General features: G+C 41.8%; 1 protein-coding gene across 2 annotated transcripts in view; it reads right to left on the reverse strand.

Annotated features, from left to right (window-relative positions):
• Positions 1-2,251: 2,251 nt before the first annotated feature.
• The window catches only part of LATS2 (large tumor suppressor kinase 2), a 48,701-nt gene continuing 26,956 nt past the window's right edge, over positions 2,252-23,996 (reverse strand). The window contains exons 2-8 of one of the 2 annotated variants that reach the window (XM_059493375.1): positions 18,898-18,955; positions 14,356-14,488; positions 10,925-12,462; positions 7,630-8,212; positions 6,831-7,013; positions 5,563-5,669; positions 2,252-4,861 (exon numbers count right to left, since the gene is read on the reverse strand). In XM_059493375.1, the coding sequence (XP_059349358.1) occupies positions 4,367-4,861; positions 5,563-5,669; positions 6,831-7,013; positions 7,630-8,212; positions 10,925-12,462; positions 14,356-14,488; positions 18,898-18,955 (3,097 nt within the window). In that variant the 3' untranslated portion in view covers positions 2,252-4,366. The remainder of the gene's footprint in view (positions 4,862-5,562; positions 5,670-6,830; positions 7,014-7,629; positions 8,213-10,924; positions 12,463-14,355; positions 14,489-18,897; positions 18,956-23,996) is intronic. The other variant, XM_059493374.1, reaches the window with a different exon arrangement.

Consider the following 23,996-nt stretch of genomic DNA (forward strand, 5'->3'; position numbering starts at 1 on the left):
GCAGCAGTGCAATGTACCCTTCCCTGTAGAGCAGCACCCAAAGCTGCAGGCCTGGCTCCCTGAGGACTCCCTCCTGTCCAGCAGGACTCCCTGGGATGGCTGCTGTGTGCTCCCAACAAGGGCCAGACCAACAGGAGGTGCCAAGAATGTTCTCCCCAGCATGTGCACCCACACAGGGTAACCACTGCACACTGCAGCAAAGGCTGGACCATCTTTAAAGTCCTTTTCCTGGCTGCCACTCACAGCCTAAGAGGATCAACTATCTCCCTTGGCCCGTGTGTACCTCTTGCACATTCAATTTCCCCATTCCTTACAACTGCTAAGTACCTGGAGCTTTCTTGGGGCATGGGGATGAGACGGGCTGTGCCTTTATCTTTTGAGCCCCACTGAAGTTTGAGAAACACTTCAGACCACTCAAGGTCTGCTTAATGAAGCCCCATTTTCTTCACACGTTTAAAAAATAATAGGTGCTGTCACAGGTATTTTTCATCTCACAGCACTGAAGTTAAGGCACTTCTGAAACCATGAGAGCTGCAAGTCAGCCCATCCATCAGCCTGTTCAAATTTCTGTTGTCCATGTCACCAGGCTCCAGTTTCTTCTGCAAGGCCTGGAGCTACTGTTGCATTTGCAGAAGGTGATCCCAGCTTTATGGATCAGACCCTCAGTTTGTTTTGGTAAGATGGAACCCAGGACTCCGTTTTTACAAAAAGCTGCCCACTGTTCATTCACTGCTCAGAACAGAAACACGGAGTAGGCAGAGTTTCCATGTTCTTAGCTGCAGCAGATTTCTCTGCCAGGAAAAACATTTTTACACTTTTTTTGGGGTGTGTGTGTGTGAATGGTTGCTATTTCTACATTATCTATTCTTAAGATTATTTCCTGTAGGAAAGATTTATTATTTTTAATTCCAATAGTAAATTTAGTAACAGTTGCCATTTTCTGCCAATGTTTCTGCGTTTGGGATAGGACCAAATTATATGTTCTAAATTCCTCTTCTCCTTGCAGTTTCTCTAGGAAAGCTTTTAAGGCAGTTATTTCATACCTCAAAAATTACAGGGAAAAGAATTTTCTTGTGCTCGTGAGACCAATTTTCCATCCAGTTCCAGGCTATCGCCTGCTTCCTGCATAGTCTCATTCTTCCATTTCCATTTAAAAGTCAAATGCTTCTCTCCCTCATTTAGCTTTCATGTTGCTCAAGCTAGGCAACTGGTTTTAACTTCCACTGCCAGTTCTTTTGCATCCAACTAGGAATAATTTGCTTCTCAAGAATTGCTGCTGCTGCTCAGCAAATCTGGCTCTGCTGAAGAGTACAGGTATGAAAGGTTTGTAGACACTCCTTTCTGTTACCCTGCTGAAGAGTACAGGTATGAAAGGTTTGTAGACACTCCTTTCTGTTACTGGCAGCCCTGCTATATAAAGTTTTCTGGTTTTTTTGTTTGCTTTGTTTTTTGTTTTTGTTTTTTTTTTCAGGAAGGGGTATTTTAATAGCCTGAATTTTTATAACTTCTGAAAAGAAGATCCTTGATTTTGCAGGAAGTTCAGCAGAAACAAGAATTAGAGCCAGCCTCAGAAAGTGGCACAAGGTTTACTTGTCCAAATTTTATAAAACTTACTCCCAAGTTGCTGTTTACCTCTGAAATGTCTGCAAAGGATGAGAGGCTTCCACAGACAGTGCCTGATAAACTTGAAAGATTGGTTTTTCAAATTAGTTCCGTAGGTGAAAGGGAGTTGGCTTCTGTTCCCTGCAGCATAGATTGTAAATCAGTAATGGTGGAAGCACCTGTTTCCTTCTGGGCTGGTTTCTCTTGTTTTGCTTAGTTGCAGATATTCTGTATGTGCAGGTGAATTATTTACATTTTAGAAATGAATCAGAGGCAACAGCCAGAGGGGGCAAGCCAGCGTTGTGGTTGCCTTGGCAGCACCACCACTGCACAGGAAGTGACTGTGTTCAGTTTTATCTATTTCATTCCATATCTATTCCATCCACTGACATGCTCACTCCAGTTTTATCAAGTTATAAATTTATAAAAATTTATAAAATCAAGTTTTATCTGGAATTCTGCTCCTTATTCTTAAGGGCTGTTGAGACAGAGGAAATAGCCTGAAGGTACCCTGAGATTCCACTTCAAATGCTGCAGGAGAGATAAGATTTGGATCTTACATTTGTAGCTCAACCCCATCAATAACATTACTGAAAGAAATTCACTAAAATTGCTCCCTTAAAGGAGGATTGAGTAACACATAAACACATTGTAGATTTTGATTCAGGTTTTTAATAAATTCTGCCAGTAGAAGCTTTCAAAGGCAATGATATATCAATAAATAACAGTTAAATTGAGTTCCTGAGAAAGAACCTACCACATGAAAGAATGTCAGATAGATGTAAATAACAAAAAAATGGCATTACTATATAAAAAAGCAGTAATACTGAATCTTACATAAACTGTCACAACACAAGCACTGCATACCTCAGAACATTCCTTTCATACAAATGTAAACAAATACACAATCATTTTTGTTTAGTTTAGGCTGATGAATTCATATGTTGTTGCTTAGATATCTAAACAATGGATAGGATAGGATATGCTAAAAACATTAAGGAATAATATGTGGAATAATATATGGAAAAAATAATGAAGCTCCAGATTTAAAAATAAAATAAAGCAAAAACACATTAAAGGAGTGTTTTCATCAAATGTTATTAGGTCAATCACTTTAAATAGGACTGTTACACTAATCTGAATTATGGATTTTTGTGTGTGTTTACTTATTTAGTTATATATAATATATATGCAAATATGTATGGCTTAATTATCTTTAGTATTCTGATATCATCTTGAATAATTCTCACTTATACATAGAAGAAAAATGCATATTTTAACATAGTTAAAAACTGATATTTCAAAGTATGCCTATAATTTGACAGAAATGAAGGCCTATTGTGCTCCATCACAGCAACATTTTAACTCTAGACAAAGGGACAGAATGACCTACCAAATATGCCAACATTTTCCAATGTCAGTGCCTAAAACATTAGATCTTAAATGGATACACATGTGGGGTCTGATGTCTGGAAAGCCACATACCTCCAGGTTCCATAGGTGTCTGTGGAGCTGCAGGCACCCAGCCTCAGCCTCGCTGCACATGGGGCCTCGGTGCGTTATGGGAGCCCTGCGCTGGGAGATGCTCCAGTCTGGATGCTGTGCTGCCTCTGCCAGCTGGAGCCATGGCCTCTGTGCTGCTCCCTGCCTGAGCCAGCCCCATCCAGGCTCTCCCCACAAATCTGCTCCGTTGTAATGTTCTGGCTGCTGATCCACGTTGGGAAATGCGTGTGCCCGTGACCTGTGCTTGCTAAAACCATCTATTACATCAGACCACAACATCACTACTCAGGTATAACCTTTGCAATCTGTTTTACAAAATTAATATTGGATACAATCATAAGAGGAAGCCATCCACACAATACATTATCAACACACGGTTTAAAATGGTCTAATTTTAGACCCTTAGAAAAATGAATCCACAGGACCTGCCTGTGAATGGCAAGAAAAGGCCATTTCAAATAGAAAACCACTGCTCATGCAACATTCTTCACACACTAGACAATGAAATCACACCCAAGTTGCCACTTGCTCACACTTTCTATTACACTCCAATAAGCAGAAGGAAATAAAGCAGCTTCAAGGTTATGTCACAATTTTGAAATGTGGAAAATACATATAATAAACAAAAATCACGGTGTGAATACAATGGCATCAGTAAATTTAGAAAATTAGAGAGCAGTTTTCTTTTTTTCATTTTTCTTCTTCTTTTTTTTTCTTTCTTACATTATTGCACAGACCTTTCATCACATGTTCTTCAGCTTTATGCATCTTCCTAAATGTGAAGTAAGTGCTATGGATAAAATAAAAATGTAGAAAAGAAGAACAGCAGCATGATTTGTCAAAGTTAATCCCTATAATTTAGTAGGAAAAAAACCCTGCTATAAACAAAATATAAGTGCTCTTTACTCATTTAAAAAACACAACGCTGACAGTTGCAGAAGTCTGTAAGTGTTAATCTGAGTAAGGGGGATGCTGACCTCAAATAAAATAGGCCAGAAATGACAGACTGCTGGCCTTGCAGATTTTGGTGAAGACCAGGATTTCAAGTGTAACTATCAACAAAGTTATTTACAGTAGAACTGACCTGAACTTTCAAGAGTGCCATCTTTAGGAACTGGCCCTGCAAGCTTCTTTTACTCCCCAGGATGTCTCCAGCCTCAGCTGAAGGTACACAAGTGCTGCAGGATCAGCTCCTAAAGGATCAGTTAAAGGCCCTATTGGATTTGAGATTAGTCTTATCTAGAGTACTCTATACAATAATTTACACATATACAGGCTGACAAGCTCCAGTCTGATCTACCACACCTTTGTCTTCTACATCAGACTTCTCAGACTGGCAAACTTCCATTCCAGAAGGTTTGGGATACCTGAATGGATACCCGTTGTCATCAAAGAATCTTCGGAAAGTAAACTCATAAAAAGCATGCTCTGTGTGTTTGTTGTTGGAAGAGGCTAGTGGATCCCAGGTCCTGGTGCTGTCACCACTAGCATCACTCCAAGGACTTTCTTCTTCAACTGGATCAAAATTTGAAGTGTCCATTGGATGGCTGATCTTTGGAACATAGGGAGCTGGCTGCCTACGGATATCGGTAGAGAAGTCCATAGAGTGAAAGAAAGAATGGGCTTTAATATCATCTGCTCCATTTCTTCCAAGCCTGTCCTCAGCAGCACAGCAGAGCTTTGTGATCAGATCAGTTGCCTCAGGGCTCAGCTTGATCTGTGAGGGAATGTGCAGTGTGCTTTCCCAATTTATTACCTGCAGGTAACAAAGGTATTAAGGAACTTCTGATCTGGAAACAGAACTCTTCCAATGGCCAACATGAACTGTACAGGAGTGCACACCTAACGAGTCATCTCACAGTCTGCACAGTTCACAGCTTCAAGATTGCAATTCCTGTTAGTAATTACTCTAATGAACCAGAAAAACATTGTTGGCTAGCAGAAAAAAAGAACAATACCATTTGTTAAAAAGGCAAATTCCTTCCTGAATATTCCAATAGTCAGATTTGAGAACATACTCAGTTTACACAAAGTAATTACTTCTCTTTGTCGCCAAAATATGAACTAGGAAAAGTGGTCACAAGACAGATCCTCTCTAAAAAAGACCTATCATTGCTCAATTGTGAAACACTTATATTGCCAACTGCAATTGTCACTGGCATATCAGGTACTAATAGGCACCCTAAGGAATTAAACGGATGAAATTATGCTTGAGAAATCACAATTCTGCTAAGAAGACTCATAAAACTAATATCTATCTCTGCAGCTGGACAAGTCAGTTCTAGTTGATATTCAGTGTCTTCATTTACTGGCAAAAGATGTGTGCTTGCACAGAACTATTTAAAATCAGGCTTTTTTAACCATTACTCCTTTCCTTAGCAAAAGAAAGGGGAGTAGGTCTGGGAAGGGAAGGGTTAAAATTTTGCTACCACAGACTGGAACTTTGCTTCAACTTACCTTCAGCTGGGTTTCTGTGGGTGTAGGAGCCAGAAAAGGAGGCTGTCCCACTAACATCTCAAAAAGGATGACACCAACACTCCACCAGTCACAGAGCTGAGTGTATCCTGAAAGGCAAGTCAAAAGGTTGATCTCCACTAGCTAAGGGGAATGTGTATAGACCTGCTTGCAATTAAGTATTAAAACATACAGCACAAACTTCTGCCTTTTCTCAGACAAAAGGTTTGTGACTTCTGCTTGCTGACCTACTTTACTGCTGTTTACTTCTAGTAAAGATCTAATCCTGCTGTCCTTGAACCTGGCTGAATAAATTCTCAACAAAAGTGAGTCATGACACTGTCATTAAAAAGAAAGAAGGAGGGGTTTTTTGTGCGCAATCCCACAGCAGCACAAACTGAACCTCAAATAACAAAAATGTTTAGCAACTGATGTCCACCTTAGGTTCAGTGGAGATGACTCCACGACTTTGAAAAGCTGCCAAAAGACACAGCCTGGCTCTACAGACAGAAGAAAGCCACATACAACTCTCTGAGCAAGTTACAAGCAAAGGAACAACTTTAATCATTTAAGTGCTGTGAACAAGACCAATAAAGTGTATGCTTAAGATCGGAAAAAAAAAAAAATTAAACATTGATTTCAATGGAATTTGTGTAATCAAATGATGTAGGATCCATTGTGAAATCTCTGTTAGAGAAGATCAGGCTTAGGATCTAGTTTGCAGACAACTCTGAACACCTAATCTCTTTGTTACAGTGACCATGTCAGTTCTGCAGGGATAGTCACCAAGTACTGTCCAAATTCCTCAAGCTAACCTTGTGAATGAAGGGTGTCCAGAGTAAATTCTGGAAAACTTTCTGTTGGGTTCCACAGGCTCTGGCTGAGAATATGGAGGACATATTTCCACAAGTTTATGTAATCCACGCTGAAGTGGCCCATCTGAATCAGTGATCCAGAATGTCAGCTGGCTACTCACTGGTCTGTGTAAACTTGATAGTTTTACTCCATGAGTACAGATAATCTGCTTTATACTTGAAAAATATCACTGTTAAAATTATCCAACATGTTTATAAGCAGCCTCACTCAAAGGCCTCAGAGCGCGGACACACAAAGTATGGCCACCCCTAGTGTGGTGATGCTACACACTGGAGCATCAGGAGTTCTCCTTAATCTAACTGTTTGTGGCCTTCAGAATGGTAATCTTCCAAAGCAGCAAGATAATTCAAGTTAAAAAAAATAGTAAAATAGGACAAAAATACAGGTTTACCTACCTTTACGAAGCAGGACTTCAGGAGCAATGTAATTAGGGGTTCCAACTAATGAGTGGGCCAGACATCTCTGGTGCTGCTTCTTAGCTCTTTGTTCCAATGTCTTCAGCCTATCTCCACATCGACAGTTGGACACATCATCCCAAAGATCACTGGGCTCCATGCTGTCTTGTCTGATGTGGCTCCCTTTCATATGGGAGACAAAGTTCACATTTGTGATCATAAAACTTGACACACAAAGAGAGAAGTTTTTACTCAGATCCAGAGCCATTTTCTACTCTCATTGAAGAATGGCATTTGAACTTTAAACATTAAAGCCTTCCCATTCTGAATTGGTTTTCCATACAAAATGTCCAACAAAATCTCTCTGTCTCAGCACAAGAAAGTATAGTTCCATATGGAGGACACAGAACTATGGAGTATGCTTAAGTTAGCTACACCAATTGTTTATATCCTCTTTGCCAACAGACACCAGAACTCAACAGCACATACAGGAGATATATGGACTACTCCAAATCTGTGATTAAATTATTTCCCCAGCAAAAGAGACCCTCCCAACAAGTATAAACTGAAAAATTACTGCTTCTGCAGTGGGCAGCCACATTACTGACAGGGTTTTGAACAGTATTGGAAACAAAAGAACTGGAAACAAGCTAATTGAGTGAGTCAGAGAGAGACAGACACATTATATTGCCATTAACTGTTTGTCTAGTTTCCTGATCTGGCGTTCCTGCCAACAAGTAGGTGCTTGTTTCAAAACAAATAACACAATAGCATCCTAGAAAAAGGGTAAAAATATTACCTTTCTGATAGTATTTTGAATTGTGAGTCCACCTGAATCCAGTACACAGTCCAAAGTCAGTCAGTTTGATATGCCCATCGAGGTCTATCAGAATGTTGTCAGGCTTGATATCTCGATGAATAAATCCCATTTTGTGCACACTTTCTATGGCCAAAGTGAGCTCTGCAATATAAAATCTGGCCAGACGCTCTGGGAAGACCTCCATCCGAATCAGCAGGCTCATCATATCCCCACCAGGGATGTAGTCCATCACAAAGTACAAATTGTCTTTATCTTGGAAGGAGTAATAGAGTTTAACCACCCACTCATTGTCTGCCTCAGCAAGTATGTCCCTCTCTGCTTTGACATGAGCCACCTGATTCCGGTTCAGCACGTCCTTCTTCCGCAGAGTCTTCATGGCATACAGGGCATGGGTGTCCACTTTGCAGGCCAGGCACACCTCTCCAAATGCACCAATACCCAGAGTCTTGATTTTCACAAACATAGATTTGTCCATTTTGGCCCTTTTAAGTCTGTTGTAGTTGGACTCCTTCTGGTAGAGAATTTTCCTCATTTGTTCCTGTTCTGCTTCACAGAGGCCTGCCTTTACAAAGGAAAACAAACCACAAGAGCTATACCATTATATTCATAGCAAGAGAAAAACAAATGAGCATTCCCAAAACACATTTCTCAGAAAAATTAACCAAGAACCAGAAAAGATGTATTTGTGAGGGATATACTCTCTTGTCTGTCGAGGTATTTCTGAAAACTCACTGTGCCCAAAGTTGTTGCCTGAATTTGCAATATCTGAGATTGGTATGCCTGTCTCTTTTGGCTGAACAAGAAGGCATAGGGCAATATTGTCAGAGAGGGGAATACAACATAACAAACCTGACCTTGGGATATGGTTTACACCTTTCAAATGTGCACTTTGCCACTGCACTCCACCATATGTATGTGCACTTAAGCCCAGCTTAATTTAAACCTTAAATTAAAACTTAAACCTATGTGCAGCAGTTCACTTTGATCATGGTTTCCCCACGGCAACTCACATTAGCAGTTCCTAACTTGAGTACTGTTTGTTTGGTTTTCTGTTGTAATTAAAAAGCTGCTTTTGACCTACACATTTCCAAGTGCCTTGGAAACCTCCTTCAGAAATTGTGTTTCTTCCTCTGCCATAAACATCCTCCACTCTCAAGGTTTTAGATCTCCTGAGCATCTGTTCTATACACTTCTCTTTTTCCCCTCCCAAAATAGGCACCTAAAATCCTCAGCTCTGGTCTCCCCTCAGCCACTGCAGCCCAGACCCTGGTGCTATTTCCCTCCTAAATGTATCATTTTCCCTCTGCACCCAAGCTGTAGAACAGCTGGCCTGTCCACCTTCCATCTCCAGAGAGCCTCCGAGTAACTGCAAGTAACATTTCACAGGGCTGTAGGGAGAAACCTCCTGGAAAAGAAAGAAGCAGCTGGATCCAACCAGATTTCCCCCACCTTTCAAGACAGAGCCTGCAGAGCGCCAGCTCTGCCAACTTCAGTGTCTGGCCCTCTGATGAGAGCCACTGGTGGCCTCCACCAGCAGAAACCCCTAGGCTGACCCCAGGCTCCTCTTGCAGCATACTCTTGCAGCATACTCTTTTCTTTCTGCACACCCCAGATCCAAAATCCTGAATTAATTGGCATCAACTGAACTACTTCTGAGAGAAAGATCAGTGCCTGGTGAGAAGGGGCCATTGGGAGGGTGAAGGGGCTGAAGCTCACTGATTAGCAGGCTAGAAACCCAAGCATACACCCACAGGGCTGCTGCTTAGGCTGATTTAATTTCACATCTGTAGTCTAGGTATTTAAAGATGAATGTGGGCAGCCAGACTATGCAATGAGATCCTCACAGTATAAAATTAAATCTGTATGAATAAAGGATGGGGTAAGTCTACAGAAACTAGCAGAACAGGTAGGATGAAGTTTCAGACTGAAGGAAAAAGCCAAATCAAAACAAGAAATACTGTTTTTGAAATGAAAGATAACTACATCAATCCATAATAGAGGAAATATTTACTTTTTAGGGTAAAATAATGAGTGCGCTCTGTTCTTGCTAATTCTAGAATAAGGCAATATTAAGATAGCAAAAATCTCCTGCATGTGTATTTTCAGTCAGTGATAAGGTTTCTAGGGAAAGGAGTTGTTTTTGTTTACACCTGAATTATCTCTGAGTGAAGGAAAGCTGAAGAGTCAGAAGAGAAGAACTAGTACAATTAGATCCTGTAATACCTCTCTAGAAATCATTCCCTACCTCAGTCTCAGGAAAATACTCAAGCAACACAATATAACCTGTACTTGCAGTGAGGACAAGCTATTAACTGTCAGTAAAATGCCAATGTTTCAAGAGATTTTCCAAGAATATTCTCTTAATTCTAACCTCAGTAAACAAACTCCTGAGTTTTCTGGTGCAATGTGAGCATCGAATCAATTGCCTCTGGAAACTGACTGTGCTAGGGAAGATTGGGTAGTTAGTTAATTATTATCCATTATGTGTTAATGACAGCTTTTCCTAGAGCTTATCCTTTAATGCAAAAGTAGACTAATCATATTCCTAAGTCATGCCTAAGAAGAAAAAACCCCTCTTCCTCTTTCAGAAGTAAAAATTAAAAACACAACTACCAGACCAATCATCAAAGCTTGGCAGCCTTGTTTTAAGCAGCACTATCAGAGAGTCAGCTTCGATTTGAGAGCTGCAGTTAGGCATGAAAGAAGTTCTATCACCCAAAATGCATCTCCCTGAGACCTGCCTCTAGAATGAGTTCTGACAATGGTCCCAAAATCAGTCCAAGTCAGTCCAATATGGTTACCTGCATGACATTATCACTTATATGTGTTCAACAGACAACTTCCAGTCAAGTATTACACAGTCACCTGAAAATATGGCACAGCGACTGCCAAGCTGAACCATGGCTTTGGTGAATGGGCAGCAATCATGGAACAGTGAGGAGGAACTTGAGCAAAGAGTTTTGCAAGACCTGCCAAAGTACTGCCAGAATTATCTCAGCCTCAAGCCTGCATTTTAAGTTCTTACCTATAATATGGGGGTTTTTTGCCTCATTTTACTTTTCTGGTATGAACAAATATCATTTCACATCTCAGGTTTTTCAAACAGCCTCCCAGACCTGCATCCACACTTTTAAGGGGATACAGTCTGGTATAGGGAGGTGTCTGAAACCTACTACTTCAGTGGATTCTGCCTTTACAATTTTTTTTTACAAATTAAAAACAGCAAGAATCAATTTGACCCTACTAGATTTTACAATAACAAAAAAAGAATTACTTTTGCCATTTCTTGCTCCAATTGTAACCTTCTGTTAATTTTCTGCTGGTAGGTCTTTATGACATTCTCTACATGTTGCTCCATGTAGAACTTGAAGGCAAAAGGTGAGTAGCTCTTTATCCGGGATTCTCGCTTTTCCTCATCTTTGCCATTTTTTCGCACAGGCACCGGAGACGTCTGAATCTGCTTTTTATCTTTGCTTGGTTTTTCAGCTTTAGTGCTCTTGCTGCTTTTGTCATTTCTGTCACTGCTCTCTTCAGCCTTGTTGCTTGTTGAAGTGGGGACCACACGCAGAGTCTGCTCCACACCGGTGCACAAGCAGTTGATATCAAACTGCTCAGAGGTGCCAGGAAGGAACAAATGCTTGGGATAGGGCGGGGGTGGACAGCGCAGCTCCTGGTTACCGTAATCCACATCAAGCTGGTAGGCATTAGCTGCTCCAGGCGGTGGCACGTGCTGCTCCATGATCTCCAGGCCATCCACAGCCGGTGCCTGTGCCGGCAGCCACGCAGGGTGGGACGGTCCCACTGCAGTCTGAGGCTCTGGTCTCATCACGCGCATGCTCTTCACTGGCTGCAGGATATGAGCTGACGTGACTGCCGTGATTGTGTTTGGAGACGTGATGGAAGGATCGGGTTTTCCTGGAGGAACCTGTCTCATAGACACTGTCACTTGTGGCTGTTGCTGGTGGTTGTTGAAGGAGTTTGTTCTGCTTGGCACTGCGGCATCAGGTCTGAAGGATACATGTTGCCGTGGAGATGTTTCTATTCCTGGGTTTTGTACAGAATCTCTGCGTGATGGTGTTGCTGCCTGCCACTGCTGAACTTGAGGATTATTCATGTCATAGAGGTCCATGTTTAGGCTATTTCTAGATGGAGTCAATAGATTTTGTGGTGGACTGTCTGAAAAATCATTAGCAAAGGCTGGACCTCTGGATATCACATGCATTTGATGAGAAGAAGGACTTGTCTGCTTGTGGTGAGAATGTGAGATATACAGGCTTGCTGGTGCCTGCTGAAATGCATGACCAGTGTTGTTCTGAACAACTGCCCCTTTATTTGGGAGATTGGCATATCCCCCCTCCTGCTGCATCTTGTTTTGGAAGGATGGACTCCGCTGAACACCATATCCCATAGGTTCTCCCTGCACCATCATGTGCTGCCTGGTGTAATGTTGGCTGTTGCAGCCATGAGACGCCTGCAGCTGCAGGGCCTGACTGCTGTGATTAGCCACTGGATAATTAATCACAGAAGACTCCATATTTGCAGGGTATGCTTTCTGCTGATGGCTTGTTTGTGTGCTGTGAGTGCCTACTCCAGAGGGTCGCTGCACAGGAGCAGTCATAGCTGAAGACTGAGAAGTAGAGATTAAATAGTCCATGTATGGCCTGGGAACCTCAGCAAGCATATTTGCACCTTCTGCTCCAAAGCCTGTCCCTTCATAGGCTGCATTACTGATCTGATGGTAGGACGGAAAAGATTCATTTGATCCTTCAAAGCTTGGCCTGCGGGTTACATTATTTGGCACAATACCCTTTCCTTTATAAAAAGAATACAGAAGAACGTTAGGAAACAATTCAGGTGAACCAATGACTTTATATTACTCATACATCTATACATACATACACACACACACATATACACACTGCTCAGGGAGTATGTGTTTTAAAAACACCTTTCAAAACCCAAATTAAACTCTCTGAACATTTAAAGTTATAGGTGCCAAGTATACCTACTGATAACGGTGCCAGATCACAATAATGCTCATGCCAGGAATCATCAGGGAGTCCTATCAAATAATGGAAATAGAAACACAAATTCCCTAACTATGAACTCATCAGACTACTCTACAGCCTGTTTCTTAAAGCTGGACCAGTATTAGCAGTCATTGCTCTCAGACAGGAGGAAGCTACAGAGCAGAGTGTTAAATACAACAACAGGAGACAAAAAGCTCCTGGAAGGACTTTCTATACAACTTAAAGTCAATATTGCTATAAACTACTAGGCCATCACAGAGTCCATCTTCTGCACAGTGAGCCACCTGCTCACACTGGTTTTCTGTTTACATCTCTCTCTTCCATCATTCTCAAAAATCCCTCTTTCCTTCTCCTTCATTTAAACAAAGGCATCATACAGTTTGTCCTGTATTCCTTCCAATGTGTTGGACACTGAGTACCCCTTCACATTACTCATCTTCCATCTGTTGGGAAGGAAAATCTTTCAGGGTGTCAACATATTAATCTTAGCTTGAAGAATGTGCAGAGACAAGACAGAAGCATTCCTACAATGGAAGTGTCAACGGCACTTTTCATCAGTTCTTTGATCTGAGGACAAATTGCAGGTGTATAAAGCACTGGCTGTGCTAAAAAGACAAGGGAAGACACTGTGCTGCTGTTATGTTTTTGCTCCCCTTCTGCTTCTTTAGCTCTCACAAATTACAGGACTTGGCCCATTTATGCCTAGACCATTTCCTTTTAAAATCCTGACTTAAGAATAGCCATACTGACATACTAACAGGCTTCAACAGTGCGTTACAATTATATACAGCCAGCAGTACAGCACACCCCAGCTGAGCACAGCTGCTGACTCCTCACCTTGACACACAAGCCCTGCTGCCACAGGGGCACAGGGACACATAGGGACGTGCAGAGCATTAAGAGAGGTTTCTGCACACTCTCTGCACAGTGTGAGTGTGCACCACACTAAATGATACCCTCATAAAGAATGCAATGTTTTGAAATGGAATCAGGCTGAACAAATAACCAGAGATCTTTAAAGTGAAATCTATAATTGGCAGCTCTTTCTCCTGTGATAACACAAGGCCAGCATTACTGAGGCTGTTCGTACAGCAGCACCCCTGACAGCTCACCTGCTGGGACACAGTGAGATGCACTGAATGAGGCTGTAGCAATCCTAAGCATCTTAAGAAGTGGCTACCCTGGCCTGGAAGTGGGAGGCAGCTAGTAAGACCCATTTGTCATCTCTGTCAGCAGGATTCATCCTGAGCCTTGGGGGCAAGCTGACTTTGCTTTCCCTTATCAGAGGCCACAAAGCAATGTAGCAGCAATAACTGTCCTTCTTTGGGACACATAATTCAGCTGTGCAAATAATCTTGATGTCAAGAGAGATATGATGTCCACCTCCTAGATTTGCACAGCAGTAAGTCTGTTCTGGTCAATAGGGGAATATTTGGATTTGAACAACAGATTGCTTAAGAAGGTGGACTATGAAAGTGTACACAGACAACTCTTTGGAAGCAGGTGAGCTGTACTGAGGTTCCAGCCCAGCTGGCCTTGCAAGCTGGCACTGTCTCCTACAAGACTGCTGTGGAACACTGCTGTCCAACACTTCTCCCCAGCAGCGATACTTCTTTAAAAACTGGCTTATTGCAAGAAAGAAGAACACAATTTAAAAAAAAAAAATCATGCTCACCTGGTGAGGTTTGCTTAATTACACGTACTATCTGTTCATTTCTGGGATCCAAGTAGCTCATCTTACTAATGTACTCCAGGGCTGCCTCAATACTTCTGCTCCCTGTCTGCTTCAGTGCCCGGACAGCCATCTCCTGCAAAGCACACAAGAATTGAATCACATTGTGACAAAACCCAAGCACTGCAAGCTGAAGAGCAGTAAGTGTTCTTACATTAATAGGAGCATTTTAAACATCAGATCACAGCTGCCTGAAGCCAAATGGACTCGTATTTTGAAACCATTTGCATGCCTTACACAACTCAAAAATCATAAGAAGAAAATAATAAAACATACAACCTACCCAGATTCTAGCAATTAAAGAAGCACCAAATTAAAATGTGTATTTCAAGAGCCCTTAAAACAATCTTTGAATAAGGTATGGAAAAGCCAGCATAATTTCACACTGGATGTAATGTAATGTAATGTAATATAATGTAATGTAATGAAAATTTAGCTGTTAGTATTTGTGAGCATGTCTCTTAGTCACACCTGAACACAGTAAAAACTTTATCCTTTCACAAATACCACAAAGAAGCTAATTAGGCAGGGGTTGATTTCTGCTCACTAGAGTCCACAGGGAAGAAAAATTGCTGTTTTCAGTTCAGCTGGGACATCATCCACTATTTGTTTGGAAAATTACTGGGCATCCCAAACTGAAAGCTACACTGTCAGTCTTTTTAGCTGTATTTTATTAACAACTATGGTTAGCAGTAGTTGCTGCTGCTAAAACTACTGTAGTTGTTAGCAGCAACAACTACTGCTAGTTGTTGCTACAGCTCCTAGCAGTTTGTTTGTACTTGTACTTGTAGCTAGGGTATATTAAACACCTTTCAATGACTCAAGCACCATGTGGTTGCAAAGCAAAATTCACAAATCCTCATGAGGCTCCATGGTGTTTTCTGAAATGAAGGAGAAATTGAAATCCAGAGCTTTAATGTCGAATTTCACTCACAGAACTTCACCCATCAAAAAGCTGGATACCTACTCAAAAGTAGTTGCTGAGCATCTTTCTATAATCACCTCCAAAAGGCAATTCATAAAATAGGTATAAGAGGAGATAAACCCTAGTGACTTAGTGACGTGATAAGAGAACTAACTTGAACTAAACTCCCAGTTCTTAGACGGCTGATCCCGAAAGAAATGAATGCTACCACCAAGGATTTGCCTGCAAATGTCAGTATCCTATTCTCTTGCCACTTTTATTATTATTTTTAGGGGAATTCTGTCATGACAACCTGCCCACCGAGCGCTGAATCAGAGGGAGGTCGTGCCTCCCTGGCTCGGCTGCCCGGTTGCAGATGTGGAGCCGGGTTGGCACTGGAGCACGGCTCTCCCAAGGGTCACTTCTGGGCACTGGCTGGCAGTCGGGAACTCCAGCTGGAGCAAAGGGCAGCTTTGCTACTCTGTACACTCAAATACCCGCTAATTGTTTACTTAGCAAGGGAGGCCCATCTCAGATGACACCAATTCACACTTAGCACAGAGCCACATGCTGGCACTTGGCATCTTGTTTTGCTTTACTCAGACCCCTCCTACTGCCCCCAAAATGGCAGCAGTTCCTTCATTAGTCAGAGGTTCTGCTTGTGGAATAGCTATAGCAAGCTGAATATTTTTCATACAATTTATGACTCATAATTCATAGAAAGGCAATAGTTGGTTTCACATTTCCTATAGCTGAAATACTTCACTGGCATCAACATATTACTAAGGACAATTTTAAATCATGAGAAAAATATTATGTATGAAGGAAAGAATTTCCCACAATGTTTTTTCCTCTTTCTTTTTTTCTTCTTGTGGATACATTTCTAAAGTATTAGCAAATGCACATCTTAGTGCTCACCATTCTCATCATCCAGGGACACTGGGCTTTTACAGCCCTGTTCCACATGGCTGCTAACATACTCTGTCCCATTTACAGCAGCTGGATCTAGCCTTAGGTCACAAGTCTAAGTTTCCTAAATTAAATGTTCTCTATAAGCACATTTGGGCTGGTTTGGATGTTGGGTAACAATTGTATTAATGATTAATAAAACAGCCCACATGGTCCATTTCTCCCTCTCTGATCTGTGCTGGCTGTATATCATTCAAAGGGGCTAAAATAGGAGAAATGTTATAATCTCTGAAAGCATACTGTAACTTTCTCCTCTTTTGCCATTGTCTGTGTCTGAAAAGCAAAAGTAAAAACAACACTGGTCTTCCTGAAACTGCATGTTCTACCTTCAGCACAGTTTTAGGAGACTCATATTTCAAGTTCAGCAGGAATAATGTGATGGAACAGGCACAACACATTCCACTGAGCACAGCTGGATAACCTAAGAGGCCAGCAAGAGCTTGGGACCAGCAAGTGTGTCAGTGGCAATCTCACCCTTGCAAGGCCCCAGTGCAACAGCAGCCCTGTGCTCCAGCTCCCCACTTTCGCTAGGTCAGCTCCCACCCTCCAAAGGGTTTCCTCCTGACACACCCTGTTTGCTCAGCATTTACATTACTGCTGGAGAAAATAAGTAGGGAAAACATGAAGTAAGGCAAAGTAATAAAAGGAAAAATGTTTTCCTCAGAGGCAAATCACAGATAATCACATTTTTCCACCCAGGAGATAAATCCCTCTAGGGCATGTGATACTCAAGGAGAATGGAGGACAACAAGAAGGCCCAGCAGTGTTGCAGCTGGCATTTGCCCTCTTCTGCATCATTCTTCCTATTGCCACTGTCCATGCCCACAGCTCTCTTCTCTCTGGCAGTCACCTGAAAAGAGCTCCATTACCTCCAGCACCTTTTCCTCAGGGACTGAAGACATGCTGATGTGTGGCTGAGGATCACAGAGAGTGTGCTCTGAGGTGGCTGCTGGCTCCTGAGGCACGGGGCCCTTCTCCTTTCTATGCGCAACACAGGGATGAGCTCTGAGAGCAAGGGAGCATGGCTGACATGACGCAGCAAAGGGCTGGCCTCCAGGAGCCTGCTGAAGGAGAAGTTGGTTCCCTGCTGGCAGCTGGGGCTGGGGCCTAGGCTGCATTTGCCAGAAATCAATATAAGGACTGTTTTGAAGTTGAGGAAGAAGGGCAGAAGATGGATTAAACAATTATACTCGTTGGAAAGCAGAGGCTTAAGTGAGATGGAGAGTGTTTGTGAGAAGCAGCAGAATGGCTCAAAAAGGGGGAAAATCAATGCCAAAATCTTGCAAATCAATACATAGACAGTGGAAGGGCTGAGGAAATGAGGACAGACACTGGGCGAGGATAAAAGTGCCCAGTTAGAGTGACACAGATGGAGCTGTCTTGATTTTATACCACTGGAAGGTAAGTACACTTCAGAAAGAGAAGGGAAAAAAAGGAACCAGGAATGAGCCAGGGGGAAAAAAGCACTTGGAGCTGCAGCCAACTCCAAAACACTCAAGTAGGCACAGGATCAAATCCAGCTTCCACTGAGGTCAACAAAGATTTCCATTAACTGCAAGGTACACTGCATCGGGCCCTCTGCTTCAGATTGTTTCCCTTTCACGAGGCCAAGCGCTGTCAGCCCAGCACGGGTTGAGGAACTTGGCTGCTGGCTGGGCTCTGCTGCCCCACAGCAGCTGCCAGGCCCACGGAGAAACACCAGCCCCTGGCAGTGTGCACAGAAACCACAAGAGAACAGAGTGCTCCCAGCCCCAGCTCATTCTCTATTCCCTTTAGAAGATTCAAACTTCTCTCCATGCAGGGCTTTTATGCACCTTTTTGCTTCCAGACATCACTAACTATGGATGAAAAAATCAACCAGAAAAAGTAAAGGTGAAGAGCTACAGGGGGAAAAATGCGCATTTACAATTAACTCTACCAAAGCTGTAATTAATCGAACATCTGCAATATTAAAATGAGGTTTCAGTGGTCAGCTATGGTTCTTGCCAGATCTAGTGGAAAACCAAAGTCAGGCCATGAACCACAAAACAGACTGAGGAAATTGCAGTATCCCAAATTTGTGGACTCAAATAAAAAAAAACAGGAGGGTGGAGTTTCCCAGCTTATTCCTACAGTGGGCTACCTAAACCTGACTGCTGCATGGTCCACATGCTCTCTGTTATTTCCCCAGTCTTACACTGGTAGATGGCAGCCTTCCAACAGATTTCAAGATTTTGCTGGAACAGAGGCCACCTTTGAGCTCAGATGCTCAATAGGAGAAATCCTTGTTTGATGGTAAACAGATATTTGGATTTGTGCACATAAAGACTTCATCTCACTCTGTGCTCTGCGGGCAGTGTGAAAGGCTTTCCCCATTTTACCCTCCTGCCTGGCTGCACTCCACCGGCATTGGCAGAGGCTTGCGTTCTTGCTGTACTACAGGGTTGTCCAGCAACATTTTTCATTCAGAAAGCTCCTCGTTGCCAAGATGTATTTATCATCCAAGTGAAGATTGCACAAGAGGTTACAATAAGTAAGACTTTTTCCCAAGAACATTGTGTCTGAAGGAGACAATAGGTCCTCCAAAATTTGGCAAGGGTAATTAATTGCTAGCAACAACAAAAATTAATTACTTGCTTTCCATTCACCAAGAAGGATGGCTGACAGATGCAGGAAACAGATACAGGTTCCCTGCAAAATGAAAAAAAAATAAAGCTCATGCCAAAAGAGATGATCCAGCATTGATTACAAGCCTTTCTGCGATAGCCCCCCATTGCAGAATTTTTCATTCATTATTTTAAACATGCAAAACCCAAGCAGTTCAGGAAACAATGTGTACAATGTACTCAATCAGAACTGCTGCAGCCCCACAGAACAGAGAAACCTATTTTGCAATATTCTCTCTCCGTAATTATTCTCTAGTTGGACACTTCATCCAATTTTGTACTCGACTTTTGTTTTGTCTGTTTTCAGGTTGCTAACATCAGGGGCTAAATTTTGCACATAAATTCCCATGCCTACCATAACCTTGATTAACATATTCTAGCTACATAATTAAGATATTATCCTGAGTGTCATTAGTGCTTTTCAGTTTTAGTGCATCAGAAAAGCAGGAGGAAATTAGCAGAGGCAGAAACCTACTGAGTGCTGCAGCACTGCTTAGTCCATTCTGAAACTATGTGAGTCATTCAGAAACTAATAGATATCTGCCCCATGATTAGTTAGGGCTGTTTTCTGCCCCAGCTGCTCCTGTTACAAACTCCTCCAAGCTATCCTGCTTAGGCAATGATAGACCTCCCTCCCAGCCTAAATTATGCAGGGTCAGTTTACTGCCTCTGATTTTAGTTTGGATTGTCTTTTCACAGCAGTTCTGCTGTTACCTACAAAGTGAGCCCCCTTCATCCTAAGGGATTTTCACAGCTTGGCCTCCAGGGCTGAATTTGTGTTCTTCTGTTAAATGGGAATTTTGTTCCCTTTATTGGCGTAGTAGCGCATCTCTGTATCAAGAAAGATCAGACAGGGACATGATTTTGATAAGAGGTGGACACCCCATTCTTGATGACATGCCAACAGTGGTGGAAAAGTCATCCTTGTGGTAAAGTCACTTGGGGCTTTAATCCTGGCTTTTAGCCCTTACAGCATTTCTACCTTTTGTGCTCCTGAATTATTTTTAATTCTGCTAGCACTCCAGCTCTGAAGGTCATCCATTCTTTTGGCTGGATGTTTTAGCTCTGCTTTGCATTGACTATGCATTCCCACCTCACATTGTCAGAGTGCTTCCTTCCTTCTTTTTTTTCCCCTCATACCAGGCTTACCAGGGGTTAAAGTATGCAGAGGAGACACACTGCAGCACATAAAACTAGGCAGACAGAAAAAGAATATAGGCACCTCACAAAATGTAAGACTCACTAAATTAAATCACTTCAACACACAAAAAAAATACATGACTGTGAATTAGGAATGGGGAATTGCAGGTAAGGAACAACTTTAACCAGATGTTTTTTATACACATTTTCAAGGGATATTTGCAGAACTAACAAAGGGAGTATGTGCAAAAGACAGAGGAAGGATTTTATAAATGATACAGTGCTCTGGTAAAGGCCCTATCAGAAGAAAAACAAATAAAAATAAATCTAATGTGACAGTCATTGCTATGCCACTGCTCATTCTGTTTGCCTTCCAACACTTTCAGTCTTTATTTAGCCAGTCACCTACAGAAGACTGGTATATTTACTACTCTGTTTGTACAGCACCCAGTACAATGGGGTCCTGTTATTGTGTTTATGGCAGCAGGATAACTTACTGTTAAAATAAGGCAATTAAATCCAGGCCAAAATATACAACTTGGAGTACTAGGCAAAAAGATGGTGGAGGGTGGAAGTGTCAGTTCTACTGGGTCCCAGCACAGAAACCCATGCATCATGATCACCACAAACCAACTCTCAAATGAATTGCCTTAATCCTTAAAGCCACAGAATATGACACATCCCACAGAATCACTACAGTTGCAAAAGACTTCCACTCAGTCCAACTTTCGACCAAACATCACCACATCAACGAGACCCAGGGATGGTGACTCCACCACCTCCCTGGGCAGTCCACTCCAATGCTTAATCACCTTTTCTGTGAATAAATTCTTCCTGATGTCCAAATATATTCCTTCCATAGCTCTATTTGCTATTGCTATGGAAAGAATCAGACAAAATAAAACAACAGTAACTAGACCATCTGGTTACTTTTTTTCATTTACAAAACCCTTCTTTTGGTGATTAAAGTGCTTCTAATACCATTTAGGATTTAAAACAACTCTGGATGGTTAAAAATCAAACAAATGAACCAGACAAGTGATACCAATATTTGAAATCTATCACTTTAGTTTTTGTATTTTATTAGCCCTAGAGTGAATAGAAAGTTCTCTCACAAGTATCACAGAAAAGACTTTTCTACTGTTTTTTCTCAGCTGCTTCTCCTTAAGTTGATGACTAACCAAAACTATTTATGTTCTTCCAAGACAAGAAAAAAATGCTATATAGATTTAGCAGCAGGATAACAGCTACCATAACACCTTCACCTTCATCTTATAAAGGATAAAAGAGAAAAAAAAACAAAGCTGAGAACAGCAACTGGAAATATGACATAACTTCTTGTCAGATGTCTCAAAAGATACCAGTTATATCAAAATACTTTTTAACAGTATGCAACTTATACTTCCTAGCAGCATAGAACTAATTTTATTTTTTTTTCCTGGTATTAGTTTGTTTTTTTAATTAAGTCTGTATATTCCACTCCCCCACCACAGCTCATTACAAGACACACTGTGTTTGGCCATGGGCATTTCACAGGGGACACCTCCCATTTTATACTACAGTCCTTGTGCTCCACGAGTTGTTCAAATACAGCTCTTCCCCTGAAAAGGAGAGATATGAACTTCAGGCTATAAGCCAACCCACGGTCCTAAAGTTAAGACATTTGGAAATAAACCAAGCACGGCTGCTCAACATATTTCCAAACAAATGCCTGTAAAATGAACAAAGTATTTATAACAAGGCATCTCCAGACAAAGAGTGCATATGTAAACACTTCAAGAAGCTCTGATGAACAATTCAAGAGGTGCAATCTGTTTAAAGAGAAAACACACATGCACTGCTATGTCCATTTTCAAATCCAATCAGAAAATTTCATCAAACAACTCCTGTTGATGCCTCAGAGAGTGTGTGTATGTGCTGACACACACACAGGTATTACATAATGTCTGCACATCTGTGTAGATTATTTCCTTTAAAATAATCTAATTTCAAGTGAGCTCCCTGAAAGCAATATGTAAAAATAAAGAAGACTCTTATTTGTGTCACCAGTCTGATAAAACAAGTAATTCAATTATATTTGCATATACATTTATTGGACCATTAAGCACAACAGACACTCTGGAAAAGATCTGGAAAGGGGGAGGCTGAAGGAAGCTGGAAGAGGTCCTGCTCCAGGCAACAAAGCTGCACTCTGCACAAAGCTCAAGTGTCATGAAAGAACAAACAGGCAAAGAAAGAGAGACCACAACATTAGGAATAATAATAAAGTGAGTGAAAATAACTAAGAGCCACCATGAATACCACGAATACCACTTTTCTTTTCTTCCTTTCTTTCAAGTAGTCTGGAAAGGAAAAACAGACCTGAGCTGCTCTCTTCCAGCCAGGACACAGGCATGAGAGGAAGAGGAGCAGGGTGCAGAGAGGAAGGGGAGCAGGGTGCAGACAGCTTGATCATAGAGGCAACTTAATAGATAGACCTGAGGAGCACTGACAAATAACCTGTTCTCCCTGTCCACACCAGCCTTGGAAAAAGCACATTTGTGTCTGAAAAGCTGATGGCACAAGCCCTCTTTTCCCAAATATTTGGTGAAGGGAGTATACTGCAAACTTAATACAAGATCTGTGGTGATTTGCTGCCTACCTCAAAGGCTGTAATGCCCCTTTCTGAAGGCACCTGCTTGCTCCCCCAGCTTTTCAAAGAGCACACACTCCTGATTTAACAACCATACTTGGCTAACAGTAATAGGCAATATTAGTAGTTCCCTGAGTACAGAAAATTCCCCTTCTGGAAAACACACTGCTTCAGATCCCACATCAGCAGAGAGTTGTAAGGAACGAGCACACAGCATTCCATTTTGAACACATGTAGTACTTGAGAACTATCTATATTCCAAAATTCACAGGGATCAGGTTTACCTTAATGGTAGAATAAAGGAGGTGGGGGGAAAAGTGTATTTGTACACCTGCTGTGCTCGAATTATCCCCTAAATGCACCAAATCCTTTCTACCGTGATGGCACCCTGAAACCTTCTGCATTGGGCTGAGCTCTACACAGACACAAGAGAATAATCCTATTTTGAAATGGATTTCTAATTTAAAACAGAGCAAACAATTGTATATAGAGCCATAACTGTTCCTCATTACTCTTAAAGTATGCTCATTGGAGAGCTATTTAAACTATTTAGAGTTCAGGTCTAAGTAAATGACCCATGTGGGTCCATCAACAGAAAGAAAGTTGGACAAATCTCTCCCAACCCTTCCTTAGCACTGGAGCAGGAGCACTATTATATGCTAATTCACAAACCTTACAGTGAGGGAAATCATGTTATAAGCAGCATTTACAAATTACTGCACTGGCAGGTTTACATTACAGAGCAGCATGGAGGAGCTTTGCTTACTTCATGCATGAGTGAATGCACATGCACACACGTGCAGCTGTGTACATAACTCCTTTCCAAAGATCCTATTTTACTTTCCTGAAACCCTCTCACTTTGGTTACAGAAACAGGGAACTTCCCAACCTCTGGACACACTTTGGTAGCAGTTTCAGCCTGGGCTCCAGTTGACTTCTGTCTGGCAGCTACTGTAGAGACCTGCAATCCATCACTCAGTGTTTCAGCCACATGCCTTGCATTAACCAGTGTGGCTTAAAAGCTTCTCCTGATCCCACAAGGCAAGGCACAGCACTATTCATCCACACCTTTAGTATTGCAAAGGTAAGGTACTTTCTACAACAGCTTTAAAACCCTGAGGAAAAGGAAACAGAGGGCAATTAGTAAACAAATTCAAGCATATGCTCATGAATTGTCTCAAACCAAGCACCACTACAGTCTCCTGTAATGTTCACTGAAATCCCTTTCCAGGTTCCTGTTCACATTTTTTAGTAACTTATGGGTGTGATTGCACTCATCATCCCCTTTTCATAC

The sequence above is a fragment of the Ammospiza nelsoni genome, chromosome 2, assembly GCF_027579445.1.
Source record: "Ammospiza nelsoni isolate bAmmNel1 chromosome 2, bAmmNel1.pri, whole genome shotgun sequence".
Classification (NCBI taxonomy): Eukaryota; Metazoa; Chordata; class Aves; order Passeriformes; family Passerellidae; genus Ammospiza; species Ammospiza nelsoni.